At 35.0% G+C, this 27,255-nt stretch overlaps 2 protein-coding genes across 7 annotated transcripts in view; both read left to right on the top strand.

The window, feature by feature from the left end:
• adam9a (ADAM metallopeptidase domain 9a) overlaps positions 1 to 19,804 on the top strand; it is a 58,457-nt gene extending 38,653 nt beyond the window's left edge. The window contains exons 8-23 of one of the 2 annotated variants that reach the window (XM_073818870.1): positions 1,328 to 1,399; positions 1,508 to 1,677; positions 4,852 to 4,933; positions 5,062 to 5,195; positions 5,298 to 5,469; positions 5,729 to 5,821; positions 7,229 to 7,424; positions 8,480 to 8,585; positions 8,688 to 8,871; positions 12,033 to 12,113; positions 12,257 to 12,362; positions 12,492 to 12,633; positions 13,860 to 13,926; positions 14,391 to 14,420; positions 16,848 to 16,918; positions 18,260 to 19,804. In XM_073818870.1, coding sequence (XP_073674971.1) covers positions 1,328 to 1,399; positions 1,508 to 1,677; positions 4,852 to 4,933; positions 5,062 to 5,195; positions 5,298 to 5,469; positions 5,729 to 5,821; positions 7,229 to 7,424; positions 8,480 to 8,585; positions 8,688 to 8,871; positions 12,033 to 12,113; positions 12,257 to 12,362; positions 12,492 to 12,633; positions 13,860 to 13,926; positions 14,391 to 14,420; positions 16,848 to 16,918; positions 18,260 to 18,320 — 1,767 coding nt within the window. In that variant the 3' untranslated portion in view covers positions 18,321 to 19,804. The remainder of the gene's footprint in view (positions 1 to 1,327; positions 1,400 to 1,507; positions 1,678 to 4,851; positions 4,934 to 5,061; positions 5,196 to 5,297; positions 5,470 to 5,728; positions 5,822 to 7,228; positions 7,425 to 8,479; positions 8,586 to 8,687; positions 8,872 to 12,032; positions 12,114 to 12,256; positions 12,363 to 12,491; positions 12,634 to 13,859; positions 13,927 to 14,390; positions 14,421 to 16,847; positions 16,919 to 18,259) is intronic. The other variant, XM_073818871.1, reaches the window with a different exon arrangement.
• Positions 19,805 to 22,803: 2,999 nt separating this feature from the next.
• The window catches only part of ogdha (oxoglutarate dehydrogenase a), a 39,053-nt gene continuing 34,601 nt past the window's right edge, over positions 22,804 to 27,255 (top strand). For 4 of the 5 annotated variants that reach the window (XM_073819623.1, XM_073819619.1, XM_073819621.1 and 1 more), the window contains exons 1-2: positions 22,804 to 22,957; positions 24,907 to 25,311. In XM_073819623.1, the coding sequence (XP_073675724.1) occupies positions 25,087 to 25,311 (225 nt within the window). In that variant the 5' untranslated portion in view covers positions 22,804 to 22,957; positions 24,907 to 25,086. Of the gene's footprint in view, positions 22,958 to 23,579; positions 23,684 to 24,906; positions 25,312 to 27,255 lie in introns of those variants that run through there. The other variant, XM_073819620.1, reaches the window with a different exon arrangement.

A 27,255-nucleotide genomic window follows, 5' to 3' on the forward strand; every position in this document is an offset into this window, starting at 1 on the left:
GAAAGAAACCATAGAAAAAGTCAAAGAAGTAGAAATCTGAGACAAAGTCAAAGAGGCAGAAGCCAGAAAAAAATTCAAAGTCAAAGAGGCAGAAGCCATAGAACAAGTAGAAGTTGAAGGAAATGGTGGAAAAAGTCAAAGAAAAAAAATTCAAAGAAATCAAAGTTGGGGAAAAATCGAAAAAAAATTCAAAGAAATCAAAGTTGGGGAAAAATCGAAGAGGCAGAAGCCATAGAAACCATAGAAAAAGTTAAAGAAGTAGAAATCTGAGACAAAGTCGAAGAGGCAGAAGCCAAAAATATATATATATATAAAAATGCAAAGAAGTCGAAGAGGCAGAAGCCGAGAAAAATAAAATGCAAAGAAGTCAAAGAGGCAGAAGCCATAGAACAAGTAAAAATCTAAGGAAATGGTGAAAAAGTTGAAGAGGCAGAAGCCATAGAAACCACAGAAAAGAAACCTGGGCAAAAACCATAAAAAAAGTTAAAGAATTAAAAATCTGAGGCAAAGTCGAAGAGGCAGAAGCCGAAAAAAAATCAAAGTCAAAGAGGCAGAAGCCATAGAACAAGTAGAAGTTGAAGGAAATGGTGAAAAAGTCGAAGAGGCAGAAGCCATAGAAGTCAACATTGGAAAAAGTCAAAGAGGCAGAAGCCGAAAAAAAATCAGTCAAAGAGGCAGAAGCCATAGAACAAGTAGAAGTTGAAGGAAATGGTGAAAAAGTCGAAGAGGCAGAAGCCATAGAAGTCAACGTTGGAAAAAGTCAAAGAGGCAGAAGCCATAGAAACCATATAAGAGAAACCTAGGCAGAAACCATAAAAAAGTCAAAGAATTAGAAATCTGAGGCAAAGTCAAAGTGGCAGAAGCTGAAAAAAAATTCAAAGAAGTCAAAGTTGGAAAAAGTCGAAGAGGCAGAAGCCATAGAAACTGGGGGTTTAGAGCCATTTGAAGCTGCATTTAAACTGCATTTTGAATGTTCAAACTTGCAGGCACTATTGAACTCCACTATATGGTGAACATTCCTGAAATGTTTTCCTCAAGAAATGTAATTTCTTTACAACTGAAGAAAGAAAGACATGAACATCTTAGATGGCAAGGGGGTGAGTAAATTATTTGTAATTTTTTGTTCTGGAAGTGAACTTCTTTTTTAAACTGAGAGGAGTTAGTGTGAAAGCATTCAGTGGAAGTGTGGAGAGATTTAGTGAACATTTGGAGATGTGTGGGATGAAAATGTGTGATTGCCTCTGCCTGGGTCATTTAAACACCAACGTGAGAATTGTGTCAAATTTCTGAAACCCTTCCTACTTTTTATATTTTCTCTTGTTTACAGTATAACTACAAAAAACAGAATCAAACTGCAGTACGAGAGGAGGTGGTTCAGATCGCTAACTATGTTGATAGTGTAAGTCTGCCTGCATGTTTTCAAATGAATGCAAAGAATGCATCTAATTGTATCATTTAAATAGTGAGTCTAATAATTTCATCTCTTGATCTCTTTGTCCTGCTTTAGATGTACATGGCTCTGAATATCCGTATTGTGTTGGTGGGGCTTGAGATCTGGTCCATGCAGAACTCTATCAATACTGATGGCAGTGCTGGAGAGGTGCTGGGCCGCTTTACTCAGTGGAGAGAGAAAGAGCTAGTTCACCGTCGTCGCCATGACAGCGCACAGCTCATTATGTACGAGCTTTCTCTTTTACAGTCTATATCAAATGATGGAAGTGCTTTCAAGTGTGTCTAAAGAACATTTATCAACCAAATATCAAAAATATCAACCAAAGAAAGAACAGAGAGAAGGACCTAATACAGAGCCTTGCTGCACACCATAATTTACAATACAAGATCAGATGTTTGTTTTTTTACATAAACAAATGAAAATGTTCTGAGATGAAGGATTTTAACAAGGCTTAGGGCTGGTCCACAAATGCTAGTCTAATTGTAGAGCCAGTCCAGAAGAATATGATTATTCATAGTGTGAAAGACAGCAGTTAAGTCGAGAAATACATAAAAAAAAATACATTTTTAAAGAAGAAGTTCCATTTATTTGGTCAAGTAATATTATGAAATATTATTGCCATTGAAAATAACAGTTTTCTATTTTAATATACTTTAAAATGTAATTTATTTCTGTGATGCAAAGCTGAATTTTCATCTGCCTTTACTCCAGTCTTCAATGTAACACGATCCTTCAGAAACCATTCTAATATGCTGATTGATTATCAATGTTGGAAACAGTTGTGCTGCTTTTTTAACAGTACAAGTGTTTACTATAACTTTTTATCAATTTAACACATCCTTGCTGAATAGAAGTATTTATTTCTTTCAAAGAAAGAAAGAAAGTAAAACAATACTGACCACAAACTTTCAGCGGTAGTGTATATTGTAACAAAAGATTTATATTTTAAATAAATGCTGTTCTTTTTATTGTTTTATATATTTATTAAATTTATTTTATATATATAAATTTATTTATATATTTATTAAAGAATCCTAAACCACATATAACAGGTTCCAAAAATATACATATTAAGCAGCATAACTGTTTTCAGCAATAATAATAAATCAGCATATTAGAATGATTTCTGAAGGATCGCTGAAATGATGCTGAAAATTCACCTTTGCATCACAGAAATAACATAAACTTTTTGAAAGACTGTTTATTTGATTCAAAATACAGAAAAAAACATTAATATTGTGAAATATGATTGCAATTTAAAATAGTGCTTTTCTATTTCAATATACTTAAAATATAAATTTTTATTTGTGACCCTGGACCACAAAACCAGTCATAAGGGTCAATTTTTTGAAACTGAGATTTATACATCATCTGAAAGCTGAATAAATAAACTTTCCATTGATGTATAGTTAAGTGTGTATGTTAAGACTGCCAAAGTATGTACATCTTGCTATTTTTATTAGGATTTGCTCATAGTTGGAAACACTATTACTCCAAGCGATTCGAAAAACCTCAGGATTTAGTTTTTCCACTAGTACTGTAGCTCTCTTAAGAATGTGAATTGAATGATTTGTGTGTAAATTATCTGAGCTGAAAGTAGGGATGGACCGAATGTTCGGCAACCAAAATGATTCTGCCAAAAATAGCAAAAAAAAAGCTCTTTCAGTGTTCAGCCGAATAAGAGAAAAGGGCAAATAAATTATACCGAACAATGGCGTGAGGCGTGCACTAATGCAGCAAACATGTCGGCAGTATGGAAGCATTTAAACCTGTCAGAGAAAGACGCAAAAATCATTACAAGCACCGACAGCACAAGACAGTTTAGAACCGCATTGCATGTCATACATGAGAAGAGAAAGGGCTGGTTGTTGCTGGTTACTGTATGATGACTGAAATTGCGAAATGGCCTTAAACCATTAGTAAATAAACTACAGACCGATTATGTTGTCTAATACACGCTCAAATTGTATTTATTCTGACAGCGCTGCACAAGCTCATTAGCCAGGGTTCAAAGTCCAAAGCGCGAGGAAAATCTGTGCTGAAACAGCGTAATGAATCATTCATAAATCTGCTGCTGTCAGCCAAAAGTAGTACTGAGGTAGGGCTGGGCGATTAATCGAAAAATAATCGAAATCGACATTCAGAACCTATAATCGTTAAAATTTTTCCAGGAAGATTATTTCAATTACTTTCCCTTTAAAAAACACAAGCGCTCCGTTCCGTTATTCCGCCGACATGTCGATGGAGAGCTTAAACAGTATTTATACAGTAAAAAGTATTTTTACAGGATATACAAGGGTAATTTTATTTAGAGGAGATACTGCTTATTTTCTACTTTTAATATGAAAAACATTGAAAATTATTTATTTTGTTTCCAATAGTGCAAGTTATTTATTTTCACTAATTTAAGAAAAATGTGACTTTTCGTTTTAAGCAATGCTTGCTTTAATTTCAGTTGTTCAACACTGATGTTCAATTAATAATCATAGATCGTAGACAGTGTGTTTCCTTCAATTATTTTAAAATCAAGTAATGCACCCTTCATCCAAAAATCTCTCGCTTGTAATATGTGAACATATTTACTGTACAAAACTTGTCAGTGAACTATGAGGGCAAAAAAATAATTATTATATAAATATAATTAAATATAATTTTATTAATAAATAAAATAATCGTTCATTAATCGTAATCGGGTTAAAATGTTCAATTAATCGAGATTTTGATTCTAAGCCAAATTGCCCAGCCCTATACTGAGGTCTTCTTGCAGGTTTTCGCCAAAATAAAAGTCAACATTCATAAATGTTAGCATTGTGATTTTACTGTTGTTCTGTGAAATAAAATAAAAAGTAACACTAAAATAATGATAACGATTACGTTTATTATAACATTTCCCTTTGATCAGCAAGGCTGCATTTATTTGTACATTAAAAACACATGGCCGATTCAAGAAAGGGGTCTTAAAAATGGCCAACTTATTAATTTTAAGTTAAATTGTGCTTTGTTGGTTATATCTACTAGAATGTTAAAAATGATCAGTGTTAAAAAATTTTTTTAGAAATTGTTATTTTGTAATTTATTTTTTTTCTTTGAAAAGCAAGATAAAACTGTAAAAAGCAAATACTGGCTATTTAATTTATTCAATGGTAAAAAAAACATGAAAAACCATGTTCAGTAATCTGCCTTTGGCCTAATGTGTAATTTTGTTCGGCTTCGGCCAAGAATTTTCATTTCGGTGCATCCCTAGCTGAAAGCAGAAAGTCCTTTCTAAAAAAAAAAAATATCAAGTAAAATCCTGTTTTTCATTATGTGTCTAGTCATATTTTTTGTTCTGAGAACAATGATGTGCAATTATGGCTGTTGAAACTGCCTGTCTGATTCTCCTTCCTCTTTTTTCATAGAAATAAAGGATTTGGTGGAACAGCAGGCATGGCTTTTGTTGGCACCGCTTGTTCAAGAAGTCATGGTGGTGGAATTAATTCGGTATGATGCCTCTGATCCACTCCACATATGCTACAGATACTTCCACACGCTGTTAGTCAGCGTCTGCTGAACAGCGACTTTCACCAGCATCTAAATGTCTGTTGTGTATTTGTGCGTTTTCCCCTCAGTTCACCAACAATAATGTGATGTCATTCGCCTCCATCGTGGCTCACGAGCTGGGTCACAACCTTGGGATGAACCATGATGATGGCCGAAACTGTAAATGCGATGTCACGCACTGCATTATGAACTCAGGGGCAACGTGAGTGTTTTTTGTGTGCTGTAATTTCAATGTGCAGTAAGACTTTTGTAAAACTTATTCCATGATTCATTTGTCCTTCAATGCTTTCTCTTTCTCTCCCAGTGGTTCTCGTAACTTCAGCAGCTGCAGTGCTGATGACTTTGAGAAGATGATCTTGAACTCAGGTGGCCGCTGTCTTCTGAACATACCGCGACCAGACGAGGCGTACAGCGCCCCCTTCTGCGGGAACAAGCTGGTCGACGTTGGCGAAGAGTGCGACTGCGGGTCAGAAGAAGTGAGTCGACTGATTCCAGATCAGTTTTGTGATTTGTTCAGTCATTGAATGAAGAGATCTGGATCTGAATACATGTTTTATTCCTGATTTAGTAACTTGAGCCAGTGATGGTACAGTTTATGATGAAGACCAGGTCTGCAACAACTGAACGATAAAATCTATGCTAATAATAATGAATAAAATGTCGTAAAAATAGTTTGTTGCAGCCCTAATAAAGACTGAAGATAATTTCTGAAGGATGTTTATGTGAATGTTTCAGGAGTGTGAGAAGGACCCGTGCTGTGAGCCGAAGACGTGTAAACTGAGGTCAGGCGCTCAGTGTGCATATGGGATCTGCTGCAAAAACTGCAGGGTAAATACACCTTTTTTAACACTGCAACTCTGTTTCAAACCCTGAAATACAGTGTTGTCGATGTTAACTATAATAATTCCTGGTAACTGAAAAAGAGCTAAAATGAAAAAGTAATACTGCCTTGACAAATGTTTTACCCAAAAATGATTATTGCCCCATGATTTACTCACCCTTTTGCCATCTTAGGTGTATATGACTTTCTTCTTTCAGACAAATACAGTCAAAGTTATATTTAAAAATGTCCTGGCTTTCCAAAGCTTTAAAATGGTAGTGAATGACCAATAAAGTGCATCCATCCATCATAAAAAGTGCTCCACGCTGCTCTGAGGGGTTAATAAATGCCTGAAGCTAGAGATTACGGTTTATAAAGTTTTAAAAATTGTATATTTTTCTTACACAAACACATCAGTTCACTTCTGGAGGCCTTTATCAACCCCTGGAGTCATGTAGAGCACTTTTTATGATGGATGGATGGATGCACTTTATTGGACTTTATTCAACCATTGAATCTCAACACCCATTCACTGCCATTATAAAGCTCGGAAGAGCCAGTTATATAACACTGATTGTATTCGTCTAAAAGAAGAAACCCATATACACCTAGGACGGCTTGTAAGCGAGTACATTAATGAGTAATTTTCATTTTGTGGTGAACTATGCCTTTAAGTTGACATACTCAATTGAGTTTAAGATGAAATGCTAAAATTACTAAAGCTAAAATACAAAAAATCAATGTAGATATAGAAATAATACAACAAAAAAAAAAGCTAAATTATAAAAATAAAAGCAAATTTAAAATTAATAAATATTCTAATAGTACCTTGCTGCTTTATAGGATAACTTGCTCCGGTTAAATTGTTAGGCAATATTGCATTTGTCCTTTACTCACTGAGTTTAAGACAAAAATTGGCTAGTTCGGTAATTTATTGCTTCTCTACCAATGCATCGGTACCATTTAGATTCCATTTATGCATTTATTATATTTTATGTTAGTTAATGTATTAACTAACATGAACAAACAATGAACAATACATTTATTACAGACAGCATTCATTAAGCTGTTAGTTAATAAACATACAGTAATTCATTGTTAGTTCATGTTAACAGTGCATTAACTAATGTTCAAAGGCACAACTTTTGATTTTAATAATGCATTAGTAAGTGCTGAAATTAACATTAACTATGATTAATAAATGCTGTAGAAGTATTGTTCACTCTTAGTTCATGTTAACTACAGTAGTTAACTAATGAACCTTATTGTTAAGTGTTACCAATGCATCAAACTTTACATCTCATCATCCAGCTCACAAGGACAGAGCTAATATATACATGCATATCCATTTGATTTGTTCTGATTAGTTGAATGCAAATTTTTAAAATGTGTTTTTTTCTCTTTCTATCTGTCAGTTTTTGCCTGGTGGTACAGTGTGCAGAAGCAGCACTGATGAATGTGATTTGCCGGAGTATTGTAATGGCTCATCGTCCCTCTGTCAGAATGACGTCTTCAAACAGGACGGCCATCCCTGCAAACAAGACCAGGCTTACTGCTATAATGGCCTGTGCCAGCACTATGACACCCAGTGTCAGGCCATATTCGGCACCAGTGAGTAAACAATGTTGTACTTGTTGCTGTGGTTGATATAGTAATATGGAATATTGTTTATCCAGTATCATCTGATTAAGATGAAGTATATTGTGATACTATATTCTGCCCTGACTTAAGCATCACAAGCCAAGTTTCAAAATTATTAAAGAATGTAAAAAAGCTGTAAATAGTTAGACACAGTTATACAACCACAAGTTTGTGGTCAGATCTATTAATTTTCATATATATAGTATTTAACATTACACTGAGTAAATAATAAAACAACATGAGAGATTGACTGATATGATAGTTATGTGATTATATGGTATAACATCAGTGTTCATGCCAAATTACTTTGTATTAGACCCACAAAAGAACAAATGAATATTAAAACTAATGCAGCGGAGCAGTGTTATGTTTAGTATATTGCAAATGGTGCCCTCTGTTGGTAAAGTAACTACCTGCAGCTAATAAAAGTTAATAAAAAACACACACACTACTAGAACTAGACCCCAAAACCAGTCTACAGTAGCACAGGTGTATTTGTAGCATTAACTAAAAATACATCGTATAGGTCAAAATGATCAATTTTTCTTTTATGCCAAAATTCATTAGGATGTTAAGTAAAGTTCATGTGCCATGAAGACATTTTGTAAATTTTCTACTGTAAATATATTAAAACTTAATTTTGATTAGTAATATGCATTGCTAAAAACTTCTTTTGGACAACTTTAAAGGTGATTTTCTCAATATTTAGATTTTTTTACACCCTCAGATTCCAGATTTTTAAATAGTTGTATCTAACAAACCATACATCAATGGAAAACTTATATATTCAGATTTATATAAAATATATATACATCTCCCTTATGACTAATTTTGTGGTCCGGGGTCACATATAAATAATAACTAATGCTAAATAATAATAGAAACTATAATAGTATCTCAATGTTACTGATCTATGACATGCAATTATTGCAGGACTTGTAAATGTAAATGTATTAAAAAGTTTCATTTTGTACAAATAAAAGAGTTAATTAATATTCTGTAAATGTCTTTCTTTGTGTGTGCAGAGGCTAAAGCTGCTCCTGAGCTGTGTTTTAAGGATGTCAACTCTAAAGGCGATCGCTTTGGAAACTGTGGCTACCATTCTAACGGGTTCAAGAAGTGTGAGAGCAGGTACAGCGTGGCAAGATATACAGCATTACAGTTTAATTCAAATTCACACTCAGGACATTTTGCCCAACCCTTATAAGTACAAACACCCTCTCATTCCCTCAGGAACGCCATGTGTGGGAAGCTGCAGTGCGAGAACGTTCAGTCGTCGGTCATATTTGGCATCAAGCCGTCGATCATCCAGACCCCCATTGCCGGCACAACCTGCTGGGGTGTGGACTTCCTTCTGGGCTCTGATGTGCCTGATCCTGGCATGGTCAACGAGGGCACCAAGTGTGGAGAAAATAAGGTGATGGAGGAAAGAAACATTCACCAACTTATTAAACACACAATGCTTTTTTTCTTCAATAATGTGCGCACGTTGCCAGTAAATGTTTATAGATGTGTTTAGCTTAAGTGTTCACGTATGAGTAAATATTCTGTATAAGGATGATTCTTCAGTTAGAGGAACTTTTCTGTCCCCTAAGATGATTGTTTTATTTTGCTCAATAAACCAATCATCCTAGGTTTAAAAGCTATTATAATAGGTTTTAAGCATTTTATTGTCTATTATACTACATTAAAGATAAGAATATAGCTGCAAGCAGCATTTAAGAGGCCAAGCACAACAGAAGTAAAATGAAGAGCTAAGGAGCTGTCTTTAATTACTCAATAAAGGGTTCCCCAATCCTGCTTCTGGAGAGCTACCTTCCTGCACACTTAGGTTCTAACCATTTGTTGATACGGGATTTTACTACAAAACTCAAAATGGCTAACACCCATAAAGGCCGACATAGGAAAATTAGATATTGTTTGATTCGGTATGCCTTGAATTTTGGCCAAACTGGTCAGAAGTTATAAGCAGAAATGTAATTTTTTATATCGTTTAACCAGTAGGTGGCGCTGTGTCGAAACTATTAATGCGCCCTCCGGTCATGCTTATTATAACAGGTACAAAGTTTGTTCAGAATCTGCTGAAGCGTTGCGGAGATATAGCCTCATGTAAATTTTTGCATGAACTTTGTCAAATTTGTTAACACACTTACGTTAACGGTTTGGTATATCAAAAAGCTTTTAATCAAATTTTTCCAGAATGCTCTGATGATGATCTGAGTCAATTTTGGTGAAAATTGGACAAACTGTCAAGGAGGAGTTCAAAAACAGTAGATTTTTTGGAAAAAAATTTAAATAGCAAAAAATCTTGAATGTAGAAATTAAATTTTTGGTAGTTTGAGTTAGAGACTCCACATTTTCTGTGCCTAATGATGAGACAGTCTTCTAGCCATGTGCCAAATTCCATAATTTTCCTGCTACCGATTCTATAAGATTCATAACAATATGCTAAAGTGTTTGAAAAATACATTTTACCACAGAATTCAAAATGGTCTTTAATGCACTTTACACAAACGGTTTGGTATATCAAACCGCTTTTGATTAGTTTTTGCCAGAATGCTTTGAAGATGATTTGAGCCAGTTTTGAGTTAAAAAAAAAATCTTGACAGTAGAAATTTAATTTATGGTAGTTTGATTTGAGTTAGAGTCTACAAATTTGCTATGGTGAATGATAAGACTGTCTTCTATCTGTGTGCCAAATTTCACAACTTTCTCAAAAGCGCTATAATATTATAACAATTTATAACAATACGCTAAAGCGTTTGAAAAATACAGCATTTTACTACAAAATTTGAAATGGTCCATAGTCAAAATGGCTGACATATCATTTGATTCAATATGCTAATTTAATGAGATCACTCTTATAAATTTTAGTCAAACTGGTCAGAAATTATAAACAAAAATGTCACATTTTTATATATTTTTACCAGTAGGTGGCACTGTGCTGAAACTACTCATGTGCCCTCAGGTCATGCTTAGTACCAAGTTTGGTCTTAATCCACTAAAGCATTGTAAAGATATAGCCTCATGTCCATTTTTGCACAAACTTCGTCAAATTCATTTACACGCTTTACGGAAACGGTTTGGTATATCAAAAAGCTTTTTATATTTTTTGACCAGCATTGTCTGAAGATGATCTGAGACAATTTTGGTGACAATTGGACAAACTGTGAAGGACGAGTTTGAAAAAGTAGATTTTTCGGAAAAATTCTAAATTGCAAAAAATCTTGACAGTAGAAATTTAATTTATGGTAGTTTGATAGTTGTGGTTAGTTGTGGTTAATAATGAAACTGTCTTCTATCTGTGTGCCAAATTTCATAACTTCCCCGCAATCGATTCTATAAAATTCATAACAATACGCTAAAGCATTTGAAAAATGCTGCATTTTACTACAAAATTTGAAATGGTCCACAGTCAAAATGGCTGACATAGGAAAATTTGGTATCATTTGATTCGGTATGCCGCTCCAAATCTAACAAGATCACTCTTACGATTTTTGGTCAAACTGGTTAATTATAAATTATAAACAGAAATGTCACATTTTTAGATCTTTGGATCTTAATCCACTAAAGCATTGCAAAGATATAGCCTCATTTTTGCACAAACTTTATCAAATTCATTAACACGCTTGACAAAAACGGTTTGGCATATCAAAAAGCTTTTGATAACATTTTTTCTAGAATGCTCTAAAGATGATCCAAGCCAATTTTGGTGAAAATTGGATAAACTGTCTAGGAGGAGTTTGAAAAAGTAGATTTTTTTGAAAACTCAAAATGGCAAAAAAAATCTTGACAGTAGAAATTCTTTTGAAGTATTCAAAAGTAATTTTGATAAATTCAACTATTATTTTCTCTTGTGGACTATATGTAAACATCTTTTATGTGAAACATCTAATTCTACTAATTCAGTACTAAATAAAAATAACATGATCCAAGCCAATTTTGGTGAAAATTGGATAAACTGTCTAGGAGCAGTTTGAAAAAGTAGATTTTTTTGAAAACTCAAAATGGCAAAAAAAATCTTGACAGTAGAAATTCTTTTGAAGTATTCAAAAGTAATTTTGATAAATTCAACTATTATTTTCTCTTGTGGACTATATGTAAACATCTTTTATGTGAAACATCTAATTCTACTAATTCAGTACTAAATAAAAATAACATGATCCAAGCCAATTTTGGTGAAAATTGGATAAACTGTCTAGGAGCAGTTTGAAAAAGTAGATTTTTTGGAAAACTCAAAATGGCAAAAAAATCTTGACAGTAGAAATTCTTTTGAAGAATTTCTTCATACTTGGATCATATTGGCTTGGATCATCTTTAGAGCATCTTTAGAGATTTTTGCACAAATCTCATCAAATTCATTAGCGCTCTTTACAAAAAGGGTTTGGTATATAAAAAAAGCTTTTGATAACTTTTGGCCAGCATTGTCTGAAGATGATCTTTGGACACTGGACAAACCATCTAGGACAAGTTCGAAAAAGTTGATTTTTAGCAAAGAAGAAGAAGAAAACTAACAGATACAACATATGAAGAGTTTTTGACTTTGTAAAACTAACCACTTATGTATATGTATTGCAGGTTTGTCTAAATTTTGAGTGCAAAAATGCAGACGTGCTGAATTATGACTGTGATGTTGAGAAGAAATGCCACGGCCATGGGGTACATATGCATTCACTTCTCACAAATCCATACCACCCATTTACATACACAGTTTTAAATATAACATTTTACATACCTATTTTCAAATCCTACTGAGTTCAGCTTCATAAAATGTTTGCTGCATGTGTGTATTTGTGCTTCAGGTGTGTAACAGCAATAAAAACTGCCACTGTGAATACGGCTGGGCTCCTCCGTTCTGTGAGGCCTCTGGTTATGGAGGAAGCGTCGACAGTGGCCCCACCTGGAACGGTAAGACTGCTTAAACAACACCATAGTTAGAGCTTCACAAAGAATTATCAATACTTTTAATATGCGTGTTCTGTTAATGTGATCAAAATTAAAATAAAATCTTCCCCTCTCTGTCTGAATTTCACACAGATAAAGATACTTCCACAAGGGATGGTCTGCTTGTGTTCTTTTTCCTGATTCTTCCTCTCTTGGCATTGGGTTTGTATGCGTTCTTCAAGAGGAACGAGCTGAAGCGACGCTTTTTCAGAAAGAAACGCTCTCAGGGCTACGAGTGAGTAGACAAAGTGACATAAACTCCACCTTTCACTGGACTGTAACGATGCCGTCCACAAAGCACATTTGATGAATTATAAAAATTGATGCATAACCCTAAGCTGATAATGTAGCCAAAAAGTAGGTGTTTATTCAGTTAAAGAAATAGTTCATTCAAGAATGAAAATTCTGTCAATAATTACTTACCCTCATGTACTTCCAAACCCTTAAGAACACCCTCAAAACACAAATTAAGATATTTTAGATGAAATCTGAGAGCTTTCTAACCCTGAACTCTTTCCAACAATGATTGTAAGATTTTTAAATCCATCTTTTCACACTGAGGACAACTGAGGGACTCATATGCAACTATTACAGAAGGTTAAAACGCTCACCGATGCTCCAGAAGGAAACACAATGCATTAAGGGGAGTGACAACTTTTTGAATTCGATGATCGGGATAAATTAAACTTATCTTAACTAATCTTCTGTAGCTTCTGAAGGGCAGTACTAAATGAAAAAAAAAATTATATTTAAGCAAAATAAGAAAGATGTACACATCTTCATTCGGTTCAAAAGTTTTCAGTTTTTCCTTCTGGAGCATCAGTGAGTGTTTGAACCTTCTGTAATAGTTGCATATGAGTCCCTCCGTTGTCCTCAGTGTAAAATGATGGACCTCAAAATCATACAGTCATTGTTAAAAGGGTTCAAATTCACAAAAATGCTGGAAGACCAAATATTTTGTGGGACCTGAAGGACTTTACTGAAGAACAGCAGGCAGTTTAACTGTTTAGGACAAATAAGAGAATTATGAACAACTATCACTAAACAAAAACACAGAGCTGTGGATCATTCAGGTAACAACACAGTATTAAGAATAAAGCATATGTAAACTTTTGAACAGGGTCATTTTTATAAATTCAGCTATTATTTTCTCTGGTGGACTATATGTAAACATCTTTTATGTGAAATATCTAATTCAGGTCTGTACTAAATAAACAATAACATGCATTTTGTGTAATCCCTCTTACTTTGGTAGAATAATTAATATTTTGCCAATTCTGCAATGTGCATGTAAACTTTTGACCTCAACTGTATATATACAAGTCCAGTGTTTCCAGATCAGAATTATGTTGTACATTCAGTTTTGTTGAATTGTATTGAACAAATGATGTTTAGTGTGTTCTTTATAACCTTAATGTTTGTAAAATCAATACTGATCAACTGTCTTTGGTTGTTTCTCAGAGCTGACAGCAGACCACAGACTACTGTGTCCCAACGCGGAAACCCCAGCAGTATAGTGAAGGATGGGGTGAGTGACCTCTGCACAGCAGGATGTTTACTGACTACCACACTGCCACTATTAACACACTTAATGTAGTGCTAACATAGCTAGTGTAACTAACCTGTAGTACTGCACCTACTAGATATGAGATATTTTTCAGCATATGTGTCTGAGCATAACACAAATATACAACTGTCCCACTGAACACTTGAGAAATGACACTGCAACAGATTTAACCAGCTAGTAAATCGGTTCATTAGTGCGTGACCAAATTTCAAACACTCCTTGTTAAATATTACTTTTCCAGACTGACAAATATTTGGAAAGAACAATAATGGAAAATTCTCAGAAATGATCTGTCCTACACATTTAACTGAAGTCATGAAATGTTGCGGTTTTAAACAATAGCAGAATGCCTCTATTTTGAGCTTGTCTGCTGCTGATATATAGATAATGACCAGGCTCCTCTCTTTTTCTCTTTTATGATAAAGCACCAGGCTCAGTTATTGCCACCAGCAGAGGTAAATAACTGCATACTGTTTATTTAAGAGGGTTTTACTGTATTTGTGCTGTGGGGCATCTCTGCTGCTGTTGCTTATACAGTCTCTGCTTCACTGCATTGTTCCTAACCTTTCTTTTTTTCCCCTATATTTGTCTTTTGTAAGAAGGACAAAAGCCCTGTACATTGTCAAACCAACAACCATCTTATTCATTAATAATAATAATATACAGTGGTGGCCAAAATTATTAGAACACTGGTATTTTCATCAGCTAATTTTTTATTTTATTTCATCAGCTGGTTTTAAGTCAGTTATTTCTATATTTTGCTGTCAGTAGGAAATATCAGTTTACATTTCCAAACATTCACTTTGCCATTTTTGATAGCACAAGGACTCTATCTGTCTGGTATGACATGAAGAAACAGAACAAACTGAGACTAAATCCAGAAGAACTGTGGCAACGTCTCTAAGATGCTTCAAGAGACCTACCTGCAAAGCTACCTGTGCAAGTGCACCTAGGGCAAAAGCTGCTTTAAACACAAAGGGTGGTCACGCCAAATATTGACTTTATTTAGTTAATAGAAGTTAATTAATAAAGAAAATCTATTTATGACATTATTTTTGACAGCATCCACATTTTACAGCATTTTTAAACAAGTGCATAAAATACAGTACTGGATTTAGTCTGCCTCAGTTTGTTCTGTTTCTTCATGTCATTCCAGACGGACTGGATGATGATGAGATCGGATCTCTGTGGAGCACTGGCTGTTGTCAGACTCTGTGTGCAAAACAAAAATCTCATTGGATTATTACAATTAATGGCAAAATGAATGTTTGGAAACCGAAAAAAATATATTTCCTACTGAAACACTACAGCAAAAGATAGAAATAACTGGCTTAAAAACATTTTTTAGCTGGTGAAAATAATTTGTAATAATTTTGGCCACCACTGTATATTTTTAAATTAACAAAAATCATAATTATTATTTGTAATCTCTCTAATTTACTCCTACTAACCCTGTCTTGAAGTGTACCTACTAATAAAATTAATTCTCACGTCAGCACTTCATTGCTATTGTGCAATTTCTTTGATCTTTAATTTATCTTTCAGAGCTATTTGTTTCAAACATATATATATATATATATATATCTTTCTTCTCTAATCCTCTAAGGGAGGATCTGAAATTGTGTAACATGAATGTTCGTAATGGTTTACAGCTAAGCTTATTTGACATATCAAGGTTGGGTTTCTTTTTTTTTTGTAATTGGGTTAAATACATCAGTGTGCAATTACCCAATTATTTAATATGCCTACGCATGTACTGTACTGTGTGCTACTGAATAGTATAGTTCACCCAAAAATTAAAATTCTGTCATTAATTGCTCACTCTTGTGTTGTTCCAAACTTGTAAGAACTTTGTTCATCTTTAGAACACAAACTGAGATATTTTTGATTAAATCAAAGCGTTTTCTGGCCCTGCATAGATCACAATGCAACTGACACATTCAAGGCCCACAAAGGTAGTAAGGGCATTGTTAAAATAGTCCATGTGAAATCAGTGGTTCAAAAGTTAATGGGCCTTGAGCATGTCAGTTGTACTGCTGTCTTTGCAGTAAAACAAAGCTCCCGGATTTTTGGAACGACATGAGAGTGAGTAATTAATGACAGAATTTTCATTTTTGAGTGAACTATCCCTTTAAAGGAACACTCCACTTTTTTTGGAAATAGGCTCATTCTCCAACTCCCCCCGAGTTAATAAGTTGATTTTTACCGTTTTGAAATCCATTCAGCTGTTCTCCTGTTCTGGCGATATAACTACAGAAGAGTCAAGTTTTAAAAACAACAAATATGGAAACTCGTTGGTCATTTTTGAACGCGATGCTATTGGTCTAATAGGATTCAATGATCTATGCTAAGCTATGCTAAAATTGATATCGCCAGAACAGGAGAACGGCTGAATGGATTTCAAAACGGTAAAAATCAACTTATTAACTCGGGGGGAGTTGGAGAATGAGCCTATTTCCAAAATAAGTGGAGTGTTCCTTTAAGCTTTGTTTCAAATGATTTTAGCTGTTTAGTCACTGAACAGAGACTTAAAGGGTTAAAAATTCTGTCAACATTTACTCACCCTCAGGTTATTCCAAACCTGTATGAGTTTCTTTCTTCTGTTGAACACAAAAGAAGATATTGTGATGAATGTTGGTAACCAAACGGTTGATGGTTCCCATTGACTCCCATAATATTTTCTTCCATACTATGGAAGTCAACGGGGACCAGCAACATGAGGGTGAGTAAATAATGACAGAATTGTATTTTTTGGGTAAACTATCCCTTTTAAATCTGAGTGATGCTAATTCATTTAATCTTATTTAGTTTAGTTCATTTATTAAGTTACCTGTCATCCATATGTTTGTTCAGTAGGAACATGAGTTTCTGTCTCTTCACAGGTGGTTCAAACTAATAAATCAGCCTCTGTGCCATCTTACGCCTCCAGACCACCACCACCTCCGTTTGCACGGTAATATATAATACTGTTCAAAAGCTTGGGATCAGACACCACAACACAACACACAAAGTAAAATACTGATACGATGACAAGAAGATGAGAAAAGAATAGGAAGATGTCTGTGGACGAAGAAAACTTCCTAAAGACCTGCGTCTTTGTTCTCTCCACTCTAGCCCTGATGGCTTTAAGGCTTTTAGTAGACCACAGCCACTGAAAGAGCTTACAAACGACAGAGACAAGAAATGCTAGATGCCATCCTGGCAGGATGTTAACATGCTAACGCTTGTCATGACACCGCAGCCACTGAAGGAGTTTCTCAGTGTGGACTTCACTCGATATCCAGGGCGTTTATACTCCTTGTGGGGAAAAATCGATTGTACGGCATTTGGTTTAAGCCTACGCTTATATCCATTGCCAGCTGTAAGCTCTTTCAGTAACTGTGGTCATCGTATCAGTATTTTATCTTACAAGTTGTGTTTAGGTAAAAATAGCAACAGGTAGCACCAGTAGCTCACATAGTGCTACCATTTCGTATCATCAAAATGATGGCATACACCATAGTACAAAATATGTATAAAACAAATCTTACATAGATATTCTACAATATATTTTAGTAGGAGACATCATTTGTTATATTAAGGCATACAAGTATTAAAGGAACACTCCACTTTTTTTGGAAATAGGCTTATTCTCCAAATCCCCCCGAGTTAGTAAGTTGAGTTTTACCGTTTTGAAATCCATTCAGCCGTTCTCCGGTTCTGGAGATATCACTTTTAGCATAGCTTAGCATAGATCATTGAATCCTATTAGACCAATAGCATCGCGTTCAAAAATGACCAACGAGTTTCGATATTTGTCCTATTTAAAACTTGTTGTTAAGCTGCGATTTTCTAGGCCGATAAGATTAGGAACTACACTCCCATTCCGGCGTAATAGTCAAGGAAGTTTGCTGCCGTAATATGGATGCAGCAGGCGCAGTAATATCACGCAGCACATGTGCAAATGCTAACCTAGCTGGGAACTAATTTCAGGCACTGCGTGATATTACTCCGCCTGCCTCAGCCATATTACGGCAACGAACTTCCTATGAGCCTATTTCTAAAAAAAAGTGGAGTGTTCTTTTAATACCCAGAGTTCCCTTTAATAATATTCCAAAATATTACTGTTTTACAGGATTTTGATTCAAATAAATGGGGAAATTACAAAAAATATTACCGACAAGTGTCTTTTAAACCAGCATCCTAGTCATAAAACCTCATAAGTGGCTGATATGTAATGTTCTACACAGACAGCAACATTTTGAAAGCATAGTTTCTGTAGATCTTATTCCTGTACTTTGTCTACCCTTCACAGACCACCTGCTCCAACCCAACATCTTATGCCTCAAAGACCAGCGCCTGCGCCCCCAGTATAACACACAACCCACGTCCGACTGACAGTTGTATTTCTGTCTGGGATGGACGGGCCAAGTGTGAAATGTGCAGTGGGAGGAGTCAAGGAGGAATCAGGTGGTCGCACCCTCTCCCTCACTTATTCTCCCCCTCCGTCTGTAAACAGCTGTCAACTGTCAATCAAACCGAGAGACGGTCACTGTTGCGAAAGAAACCTCCTACAAAGTGCGTGACGGGAGCGAGAAAACTCTTTAGCCGATTAAACACCTCCAACCTGTCACCCGACAAAAGATGTCTATGGCAACACACCGATCTCCTTAATTGTGTTACGATTCTTATGTGCTATATAGGACCACTGCGACTGATTGCACTTCAGTAATATCCACTGTTTATAAGAATGTACAGAGACCCTTTGATCATAGGCTGGTTTCCCCCTTTTTTAACTTTTTGGTGCAAAATATATTCCAAACACCTCATTCAACCTTTTTTTGTCCTAAAAATTTAAATACTACAAACCAAAATGCGATAATTTAGTTTATGAGGCATCCTTAAGATTTTACAAGGTTATCATGTCGTTAGTATGATTTAAGTGGCCCATGGTAACTGCAAATCGTTCTTTTATTGATAATTTAGGTTTTCTAATACTACAGTGCAAGACATTTCAGTGTTTTTATCATTTGAAATTGTTACCCAACATGGTGATTTAAATCTATAATTTTACCATTTATAAATAGTTTTATTTGCATACTTTTATTTATACAGAACTTTTATAGAAAATCTATTTTTTACTTTATTTCCCAAGTGAAATTCTGTCCCCAATGAGGTTAAAAAAAAAAAAAAAAAATCAGGTAAACATGAAAACTTGTTTGTGTTTTGTGACACTTTATGTTTGACTGCTGGTTTTATTGTGGTGTGAACAATTTTTTTTAATTCCCGACAATAACAATAAAAAGCAAAATAGAAGCTTTTCTCCTATCGTTTTCAAGGGCTACATGACTTTATGCATGAGATCACGTACTATGCCATAAACACAAAGTCTCTTCCTCGCTGAAACTGTTAAATAAGAACGAAAAGACCATTTTGTCTGCATGTTTCATAGACTACTTAGGTAGAGTATGTGTATAAAGTCATGCACCCTCAAACAAACAAACACAAACCGCTGTAACATGTCTGTTGTAGAGCACATTGGACCGTATTCTCATACTAGGAACTTTCCATCATAGCAAAAACAGCCAAGTGCCATACAATACATGTCTGATAATAACGAGTGTTATTTTACATCTGTGTATTATGTTAATGAGTATGATTGACTGAATGAATGATAGGTTCCCCCCTTCTTGCACTGCATTTCCATTTGTGTGTAATGACAGGTCGAGCAGCTGGTCGCAGTTGTGGATTCTGGATTATTGATGTTTAATGGATCAAGGATGGACTTGGGCTACCTTCAGTGTGATAGTGATGATTTTGGTTTTTGCATATGAAAATAAAATCACTGGTATGTTTTTAATTATGCTGTGAAGTGCATTTTAAATATTATTTATATAGCAAATACGTATGATTGGTCAACTACTGGCTAAATTACTATTAAATTATACATTCTACAGAATGTCCCACAACCAAAAAACACATTTAAAAAGCATTTAAGTATTCAAATCTTAAATGTTTACAAAGATCCTTCTATTATCTATTGAAACCCACAATAATATTTCAAATATCAGTAAGCTTAATATATATAAAATCATTATTTATTGGGTACTTTTAAACCCTAACCTCTAAATTCCAACTTATTAAAATGATATTGTAAAAAAAAAAAAAAAAAGTACATTGTTGTTTTTAAATATCTTTTTAAATCTTTTAAAAAGTGAAGTTCAAAAAAAATATTTTAGATTTTCTTTGTAAATGAAATGATACAATTTTATGTTAAAAAAAAAAAAAGTGTCCCGCATCCCTACATTTATGATCAGGAAATATTAATGTGTCCCTCTCTCTCATAGCTACATAGTGAGTAGACAGGCCCCATCGTTTTGAGGTAAATGTGTTAAAATATGAAAAATCTGTGTGTAACTTTAAAGGGAACACATAATCCTCATATTTGGAGGAAATTAATTTTTTTGTATTTATAGGGTTTCAGTATGTGGGTTAAAATTCTGTAATTCTGGAACATGGGATCAGATCAACATGGGATGTTTTGTCAAAAATAAAGTACACTGAATTATCAGCTAAGATGTTATAATAGTTTTTGGTTTAATGTATTCAAACTAATGAATCCTTAACTTTGAAATCAGTATGATCAACCTTTTGCCTTTTACAAAGAAAATTTAGATTCAAAATACAACAAATCTCATAAATTACACTTGAAATATTGATAAGAATGTAACTGTTGTTGATTTACCTCTTTCAAAACACTTTAATAAAACAGCAAAAAAAATATTTACAATGTAGACAAAAGCAAAAACTTAATAGGCCAATATAACCCTTATTAAATTATATATTACTGTGTTTCAGTAGTGACAAATATTCCAAAACTTTCTGAAAATATAGTATGAGAATTAACTGCACAATTACTAGAAATGTGTACCTTGGATATTTTACAATTTGCATACATACAACATTTTTGGAAAAAGAATTTTTTTTTTTTTGTTGTTTACATGTCTCCAACTTTGGACTTAAGACAAATTCTGTAGAATGGCCCATATAACCATATAAAAAAGCCAAAACATATTTACTTAAGCATATTATGGAATCTTGTAATATCTAATTCATACCTAAATATTTTGTGGGCCCGATCCTTTCAGTGAATCGATGTCATGAACTAGTCAGCCATGTTAACTGAAAATGTATAGATTAAAAATGATTTAGCTATATATTTTTAAGTAGTTTTTATTTGTCATGTTTTAGTCATTTTCTTATGTGCTTTTGTCATTTTTATTTACTTAGTACTTCAACTTAATTTAGTTAGTTAACAAGGCAGCGTTTCTGATTTTTGTTATAGTTTTAGATAACTATTACGGTACTATTAATTTATAAAAACCAGTACAGTCCTGTGTGGCAAAAAACATCGTCAGCGTCAAAAACTTTTCCTCTCCACAAGAAATGTAAAGTTTTACTCTGACTGTAATCAGACACATCTAGTTAAAAGTAGAAACTTCCAAGACACATGTGAAAGCATCATTACTTTAATAGTTGAATAGTTTTATTAAAATGTACCAAGACTTTTGTTCACTAAATATTAATGCAACTTACAGTTGAAGTCAAAAGTTTACATACAGCTTGCAGAATCTGCAAAATGTTAATTATTTTACCAAAATATAAGGGATCATACAAAATACATGTTATTACTGACCTGAATAAGATATTTCACATAAAAGATGATTACATATAGTCCACAAGAGAAAAATTGACCCTGTTCAAAAGTTTACATACACTTGATTTTTAAAACCGTGTTGTTACCTGAATGACCCACAGCTGTTTTCTTTGTTCAGTGATAGTTGTTCATCAGTCCTGAGAAGTTAAACTGCCCACTGTTGTTCAGAAACATCCTTTAGGTGACACAGATTCTTTGGTTTTTCAGCATTTTTGTGTATTTGAACCCTTTTCAACAATGACAGTATGATTTTGAGATCCATCTTTTCACACTGAGGTCAACTGAGGGACTCATATGCAACTATTACAGAAGGTTCAAACACTCACTGGTGCACCAGAAGGAAAAAAACATGCATTAAGAGGCAGGGGTGCTTTTGAACAGAATGACGATGTGTACATTGCCTAAATCATATCTTTTCATTTAGTACTACCCTCCAGAAGTCACAGAAGATACTTATATGTTTCCCAGTAGACAAAAAAAGACTAAATTTACCCTGATCTTCAAATTCTAAATGTTTTCACTCCCTGGCTCTTAATGCATCGTGTTTCCTTCTGGAGAATCAGTGAGTGTCTGAACCCTTCTGTAATAGTTGCATATGAGTCCCTCAGTTGTCCTCAGTGTGAAAAGATGGATCTCAAAATCATACAGTCATTGTTGGAAAGGTTTCAAATCCACAAGTATGCTGAAAAACCAAAGAATCTGTGTGACCTTAAAGGACTTTCCTAAAAAACTGCAGACGGTTTAACGGTTCAGGACAAACAAGGGACTCACAAACAACTATCACTAAACAAAAAGCTGCTGATCATTCAGGTAACAACACAGTATGAAGAAATCAAGTGTATGTAAACGTTTGAACAGGGGTCATTTTATAAATGTATTTTCTCTTGTGGATTATGTGAAATATCTTTTTCAGGTCAGTACTAAATAACAAATAACATGCATTTTGTATTAACATTTGGCAGATTCTGCAAGGTGTGTGTAAACTTTTGATTTCAACTATATGTTTAGGATAGCCGGATGTCACGTGATGGCGAATTTATGTTGTAAAGAACTGCTGAATCGATTTGAATTGGTTCTTTGAAAAGAACAGTTCGAAAGAACCGATTCGCGTGATTGAGTTGAACCGGGAGTAAAAATACCGCGCGAAATCTAGAAGTGACGTCGAAAGCGGCTGACGTTTTTCATGACGGAACTGTTCCAGTGTTCTCTTCTGTCAGTCTCTCGAGCTGCGCAGGGGGTCAGCGGAGCCGTTTACAACTCCGGTGCACGACCAGTTTACAAAGGCAACCGGCACAAGTAAGTGTTTTTCCTTCTTGTATTGCGTACATAGCTCCAATCCGTCGTTAAACGGACATTTGATTACAACGTCGGCAAATTCCCCAAGGAGGAGCCGCGTTTCTCACTTCATCTTTTCTAAATTAGCATGGCAGCTTGTTCTGGTTTGGTGTGACACAGAGTTACCTGATATTTGATGACATGAATAGGTATTTAAGAGTCAGTCCATTGGCTAAAGGATACTAAACTATCCAGTTACAAAACTACCGACCTTAAATTAGCTCATTATTGCTGCTAGCTCAAGGTGTTGCGCTTCACAACAGAAACAAGTAACGTTAAGTATTGTTTCTTTATTCATTAAACACACGTTCAACATTCGCACAAAATAACAACGTAGTATTACAACTTAAAGTTGCGTTACTGTATTCCAGATGCAGCCTCTGATTTGACGTTTAGCATAGGCTGCTAATATTTTCATAAGATCCATGTTTAGTCAAAGGACATGATGATTGACACTCCGTGTCTCCATTAGCCTTCCACTAGGCATGTCCGGTGGGCGGGGCTTAGAAACTCCAGCCAATGAGCGTTCTGAAACGCAGCGGTGGGCGGGCGGGGTTCAGAGACTCATCAAGGGGAGTGGAATGTGGACGCAAGGTCAAAACATAGGCGTGTGGAGGGAGAGAAGGGGTCCATGTTTATTTCAACCGCATGGTCATAGCAGTTTCGTTTTAGGGGAAAAGGACACCGGTAAACAGTTATTCATTTTAATGAAACAGAGCATCGCTTAGATTATTACAGCAGCAGCGGGTGTGTTTTTATACCTTAGATGGGTAGGAAAGCTAATGCTTTGCTATAACGCGAGGAAAAAGTTGTATACGGCCTGTTGTATTAGAATTTATTAATTTAATGATGCTATAAATACTCATTAGGATATTAAATAAGTCCCTTGTAATGAAGGTTCAATTGTATGTAGTGTAACATGCTTTAAATGTATGTAATGTCATTCACACGTGTTTTCTACGCTCCTGGTTACATTTTATATATTGTTATAAATTATAAACTACATATTAGTTAGCCATGTGATAAAGGACGATTTTAAACTGTTTTTATGTGATTAAAATAGATTTACCTTTGACCCTTAATTCTCTTGAGTTAGTGAAAATGTACAATTTGCAATGAGAGATTCAGTATTAATTCAAGTTTATTTGTATAGCGCTTTTCACGATACAAATCGTTGCAAAGCAGCTGTACAGAAAGTTTCGGTTACTACAATATATTTAGTAGCTTACTAGTGGTGACTACTGTATGTCAAGTTGATGTACATATGGTATAGATGTATGTTAAAATCAGTAATGGTGTAATAAAACAGACGATGAACACTATTAATAGTGATGATTATGTGTTGCAATCAAACTTGTAGCAAAATTTGTGGAGTATTACAAGAATCAAGTCATCGTGACCTCATTACATCACTCTTATTCAAATTATTCTGAAGCCTTGTTTACTGGCAAAGCATCTCATATCAGTTGGGTGAAAAATGAATTCAAAGTTCAATTAGTTTCTCTTATCATTTGACAAACACTATGTATATTTATAATATCTTTGTGACTCAATTTCACTCACTTCAGCTGGTTTTGTATTCACTTTTGTATATATTGTGTAAAAAATCACTACCTTTTTTTTTTTTTTTTTACCTTACAAAGCATTTAGTTGTGTTTCTCAAAAATAGTCCTTCGGTGCTCATGGTCTTTATCGGGAACTTAACTAGCTCTTTGACCTTTGTCTGTTCTCTGGAAGCGGCCATTATGCCGCGTAAAGCACAAAACTGCATAAACAGATATGAGATGAGATTACGTTCTGAGCTGTAGGAAGATGTGTCTTCCTATCCATCTAATCTGTATGTCTATTAATTGTTGAGATAAAATGCATCTTAACGCACCTCTGACTTTTCTATTCCTTTTTTGTTTCAGAGTGCTAACCACAGATCGGATTAAAAGGTCAAGGGCTTCTGTAACTATCTTCCCCAGGAAAGTGAAACGCCTTTTCCGTTTGAGCTAAAGAAGAAGGAGGTGACACTTCTCTTTTCTGTTGTGGCACTGGGGACATCCAGGACCTTGTGAGTGTGGGTGGCGCTCGTTTAAAAGACTGCGATGCACCGCTTAAGGACTTGTGCGGCTCGGCTCCGGCCGATCACGGCCTCACAGACTGCTAAAAATCTATCACAGCAGAGGCCAGCGGCCGCCCCTAGGACGTTTCAGCCATTCAGGTGCTACACGGCACCTGTGGCCGCAGAGCCGTTTCTGAATGGAACGAGCTCGAACTATGTCGAGGAGATGTACTATGCATGGTTGGAAAATCCCAAGAGTGTGCACAAGGTAAGAAGACAGGTGGAATATTTGAAGAAGGATTGAAGAGACCTCCCTCAGGTCATGTCCTCTCCCCTAGCAAAAGGTTATAGGCATTTTGTCATAACAATGGCAAAAACTATCCCAATGCAAGTATACACTGAATTTCCGTCCGTCTGCAGACGCTGGGTTGCAACTTGTGTGTGTAAGGTCACATTACTGGGATCCCTGTAGTATTTTTAGAGCAGTCATGGGGTTGTGCCAGTTCCAGGACACAGTGACGCACAGCGTCTTTATGATTGTTTAGTTGTATTCACATACTGTACTTCTAATGAGGTTTTATGTAATAACCTCAGTTATGATAACCACTTTCACAGTTCAGAAGTGAGTACAAGGTCCAGTATCTTGGGTTAATGTTTTGCTCAGTTTTCTATGTATGGATATTTCCCCTGTCTCTCAGGCAATTACTTATTCTAAGGATTCAGTTTTATTTTTGTTATTGTGTTACAAGATTTCTGCAAGGTTTCTGCTTGTCTTAAAGGAAACCCTGGGTATTAAGACTTGTATGGCTTAATATAACTAATATAAATGATGTCTCTTACTGGAATATGTAGAAAACCCATTAAAGATTTGCGTTATTTAAAAAAATCCACATTGTTTTCTACATACCTTGGACTGTGAGGGCGCCATTATTTCAATGGCATGAAATGGTTGCACTCGGTGGGCTACTGGCGCTACCTGTTACTATTTTTATCACTACACAACTCGGAAAATAAAATACTGATACAATAACTACATTGTGCAGCTTTTGGTTTTAATTTTCAGTTGAAGGCCAACTAGAGAAGCAATGTGAGTCACTGCTTTTCCTAGCAATAAGAAGAGGAGAAAAGAATGGGAAGATGTCTGTGGACGAATAAGACTTCCTAAAGACCTGCGTCTTTGTTCTCTTCACTTTAGCCCTGATGCCTTTAAGGCTTTTAGTCGACCGCAGCTACTGAAAGAGCTTACAAACGGCAGAGACAAGAAACACTAGATGCCATCCTGACAGGATGTGAACCTGTCATGACACCGCAGACGGATTTCACTCGATATCCGGACCATTTAGACTCCTCGTGGGGAAAAAAAAAAATCGATGTTATGTCTTTTGGTTTAAACCTTTTGGTTTACTCCATCGCCATTTGTAAGCTCATTCAGTAACTGTGGTCATTGTATCAGTATTTTATTTTCCGAGTTGTGTTGTGGTAAAATTAGTAATGGGTAGCGCCAGTAGCTCACAGAGTGCAACCGTTTTATATCATCTAAATAATGGCACACAGCGAAAAAATATGTATAAAATGATTTGGATTTTTGAAATAACAGACAAAATAAAGTCTTTCATGGGTTTTCTACTACATAATTCAGGAAGAGACGTCATTTTCATTATATTATGCCATGCAAGTCATAATACCCGGGGTTTCCTTTAAAAAGTCTTCACTTGCCCCTCCACAAATTAAGGTCTTTAAAAAAATGTTAAATCAGAGCAGTAAGTCTTTAAATTTGTGTATTTATGCTATTAAATGTTGCATGCATTGATACACATGAATATCTACCTCAGTTTTTCTGTCTTGTTATACAGTACAAATATCTAAACAACCTTAAATCAGGATACATTTACTTCAGATGCAAAATGAAGATATGAAGTCAAAATGAAATGAGTTAGTTTGAAACAAGAGCAAATATGTGACCCTGGTCCACAAAACCAGTCATAAGAGTCAGTTTTTAAAAATTGAGATTTATACATCATCTGAAAGTAGAAATAAGCTTTCCATTAGTGTATGGTTTGTTAGGATAGGACAATATTTGGCTGAGATGCAACAGTTTGAAAATCTGAAATCTGAGGGTGCAAAAATTCGAAATATTGAGAAAATCACCTTTAAAGGTGTCCAAGCGTTGATATATGTAAGGTAGGAAATTAAAATATATCTTCATGGAACA

Source organism: Garra rufa, chromosome 15 (assembly GCF_049309525.1).
Source record: "Garra rufa chromosome 15, GarRuf1.0, whole genome shotgun sequence".
Taxonomy (NCBI): domain Eukaryota; kingdom Metazoa; phylum Chordata; class Actinopteri; order Cypriniformes; family Cyprinidae; genus Garra; species Garra rufa.